A 3499-nucleotide genomic window follows, 5' to 3' on the forward strand; every position below is an offset into this window, starting at 1 on the left:
AGCAGGTGTCCCAGAAAATACTAGTAAGTGTTTGTCCCCTGCTCGGGTGTACCTGAAGGTGAGACCTTTACAGTTTCGAAAGGAATCACGTGAGAAAAGGTCGATTCCAGAAGACGAGTGGTCTCAAGAGTCATTTTTACCGTCCTTAAGGAGAAGACATCGTCCAGGTGGAGACAGAACAGGTAAAACAGCAGGTAACACACCTGGCCAGAATTATGTCGCGATTTTTATTGTATCTTAAGTACTGGTGTATTCACCACTTCTGTTATCCTAGTATACAACGTTAAAGGCGCCTGTGTCCCATGAGTGAAAATATCTGTTAAAGGATTTGAACTCATTGGATAAACTGCTGTTCGACTTGCTTTAGTGTTAGTAATTCGTGTTATAAGTAATGTAGGTTACCGTGTCTACAGTTACACAGGGCGTTAATTACACACACCTCGGGAGGTTTTACACGTTATTTGCGGTATGTCATTCATTAAATAAACTGTTTTGCTTCAAACTGTAGACTCAGTGACACTGTAAAAAACGCTGGCGTCTTCAAAACACCTTTTGGGGGTTTTAGTGGTGTATGAGCTGATTTGGAGATAACGTTACATACTCAAGTTGTTGCCGTCATTGTGATCAAACTGCAACTTTTATTCAAATTTCGTTCAAATCTTTTCAAATCGGTACGTCCTGTAAAGTTAAACTATTTTAGCTTTGGTTCTCGTTATTCCTGTATTCTCATTACCCGACTTCGTCTGGGCACCTGCAGCTTGAATCACAGTCTTTATACCCGAGGTCTTGTTACAAGTCCATCCTGTAGCTGCGGGTGTCCATATGAAACGATTGCTCATTATTTATTGCACTGCCCTATAAAAACCTACCAGCGCTTAGTCCTTTTTGGCAAGCTTTCAAGCATACTTGGTAATATTGTTGATTTAAACACCCTTTCTGATAATTCCATACAATATTTAGTTCTTCGCGGTAGTTTCCTTTGTTCGCATGATACCAACTGCAAAATAATGTTAGCCGCACAAAATTATATATTAGAAACAAAAAGATTCTAACTGTATGTGTCTTCTGGGATGGGAGGTTTGAAATGTCTTGTAAAATATTTTTCTTTCATTGTAAAAGTGGCTGCGAGAATATAAGTTGTACCTAACTTGAGTTCGCAGTCACTTAGTCCATGTCTTTTCATTTGTAATTCTCATTGTGTTTCTGAATAAATGAAAAAAAAAAAAACTTTTATTCCCATATGTCCTGAGGGGAGCGACAGCCCTTCAGCATTTTGAATTCATACATTGTTATACATTGTTATATGTTTCTATAAATTAATCTAATACACCCACATATACCTTCTCGATATAACTATTGGTGCGTTGATAGTCACATGATTCCCTCCCGACCAACATACCACATCTTGATCCTCTGTAATATGACACGTTTTGTCTGATAAGAAAATATAAACTCTTCATTTTCTGTCAACAAACAGCAACGATCCATTGCTTTAGAGACAATACAATATAGGGCTTATTCACCACAGATTGTCACGTGACTCTCCCCCTGGCGTCCACCATTTTGGGGTCCAGCGTAGTGCCTATCGCTATGCAATGCTATGCAAACTCTTGGCGATAGTTGCGTATTTTGGGCCACAATCAACGTTTTGGACACTCTTCTTGTTAGTAACATTGTCCTTGGGGTTGTTTTGGCTCCGCGTCCACGTCTCATGTTGTCAAGATTGGCTTTTATGTTGTTGTTTTTTTTTGCTGATCAGAAATCGGTGTGTTTTACCCTGGCGCGGCGTAGGGGGCTGTAGAACATGGGTAGCCATGAACACGGTAAATCTGTTGGAGCTACTTGTCCCTTTACTCTGTGGTAAATGTCCATGTAGAACAGGGCACTGACAACTTGCAACACTCACCTTGTCCAGCCACAGTCGCGGCAGCGCGGACTGAGGATGGCGGCCGATGGCCCCCGCAGCCTTTGCTCCGTGTTGTTTATCCAGACACAGTCCGTGGCTGTTCGAAAATAGCGACCTTTTGCGTTTCCCGACTACAACGTACTTAATTGTCATCACGCAACTGTCCCACAACACTTTTTACACATCCTGATACAACGCCTCCAGACTCTTAGAGGGTTTGAAACGATGTTGTGTGTAAAAACTTCTGCACAGTACCAATTACGAAGCTAAGTCACGTCAATGGACTCCGCTGGCGGTAGGCGGTCTCGATAAGACTGATCAAAACTCAACAAAAACGGGTCAATCCCAACAAATTTTATTTTGTTCCAGTAACGAGAGGTATGAGTGGTCGTGTAGTCGGACAAAGGACAGTTTACCTAACGTTTGTCGGCCATTTCAACGCTTGGAAACTCGCTGTACAGATGAGCCCCAAAATGGCGTCGCACGGGACATGAGGGGTCATGACGTCATGATGACGCGTGGTGAATAAGCTCTATACATCTGACCTTCGTTTGGTGTTCAGCCGACCTGTGTCCCTCTCCCCAACTAGGCCGCAGGATCCTAATGAAAAGGGCGTAAATGCCGCTGAAATAAGAAATTTAACCAGAAACAGATGGGGCCGTTAGCCTCCACCAGGCCTTTCTACGGGAATACGGATCGTAGAATTCGGCAAAAAAGAGAATCAAATGGGCCAAGGGAGTCCGGCCGCGGGGAGGTAGTTTCTTTCCCTCCGAGCTAATCCCGTTGTACAGAAAATGAGCGGATTAGTTTTATTGCCTTTCATCACACCGAGTTTCCACAGCCTAACTGCGCGGCACAGTCAAACCCCAAGGCGGCAAAACTACCCCGGCAAATATTTTCCTATATATAGCCAGAGTTGTAAGTCTGGTAGAGACTATGAGGCCGTGCCTCAGGTGAATTCAATCGTTAAACAGTGATCCGGATCCAGCAGTCCCTACGTCATAATCCCTTTTACCTATATTGAATTGGTAAATTTCCTGTGCCCCCCTCCCCAATATGGCGAGCTTTATGATCCCGTTATATTTGTATATTCGACAAGGTCACTTAAGTCGAGAACCAAGGACAGTATGATGACAAGCGTGTAAGGGTTATAGGTAGAGATTATTTTTTGTCCCTTCATCACGATTTGACCTTCATTTGTGTCCTCAGCGCGCCCCCCTCCCCGACATGGCGCTCCTAAACTCGCTGTTCGAAAAAGTGCCGAAGAAGGACGGGACCGACCCGGAGTCAGCGTCATTTCTGCCCAGTAAGGACAACTCCGACCACGAGCAGGAGGAGGAAGGTATCATTATCAGTTGTTTATGTCAAGAACAGTGATTAAAAAAACGGTAAAGGGCAAAGTGATCAAAAGATGATTTACATAATCCTATAGAAGATCTCGAGAAGACATGTTAAGACAATAAGAAATCGGCAAAACACGTTTACATAAGTTATAGCCTAAACCTTTGCCATGAGAGTAGATATGATAGGCCACATATATAATATATATATATATATATATATATATATTATAATAACTTACGTATAGTACTA

General features: G+C 42.7%; 1 protein-coding gene across 1 annotated transcript in view; it reads left to right on the plus strand.

Annotated features, from left to right (window-relative positions):
* The first annotated feature begins 3133 nt into the window (after nt 1-3133).
* Nucleotides 3134-3499, plus strand: part of LOC109469362 (NTPase KAP family P-loop domain-containing protein 1-like) — a 12222-nt gene continuing 11856 nt past the window's right edge. The window contains exon 1 of the mRNA XM_019767865.1: nt 3134-3248. Coding sequence (XP_019623424.1) covers nt 3134-3248 — 115 coding nt within the window. The remainder of the gene's footprint in view (nt 3249-3499) is intronic.

The sequence above is a fragment of the Branchiostoma belcheri genome, unplaced genomic scaffold, assembly GCF_001625305.1.
Source record: "Branchiostoma belcheri isolate BF01 breed outbred unplaced genomic scaffold, Haploidv18h27 scaffold200, whole genome shotgun sequence".
Taxonomy (NCBI): Eukaryota; Metazoa; Chordata; class Leptocardii; order Amphioxiformes; family Branchiostomatidae; genus Branchiostoma; species Branchiostoma belcheri.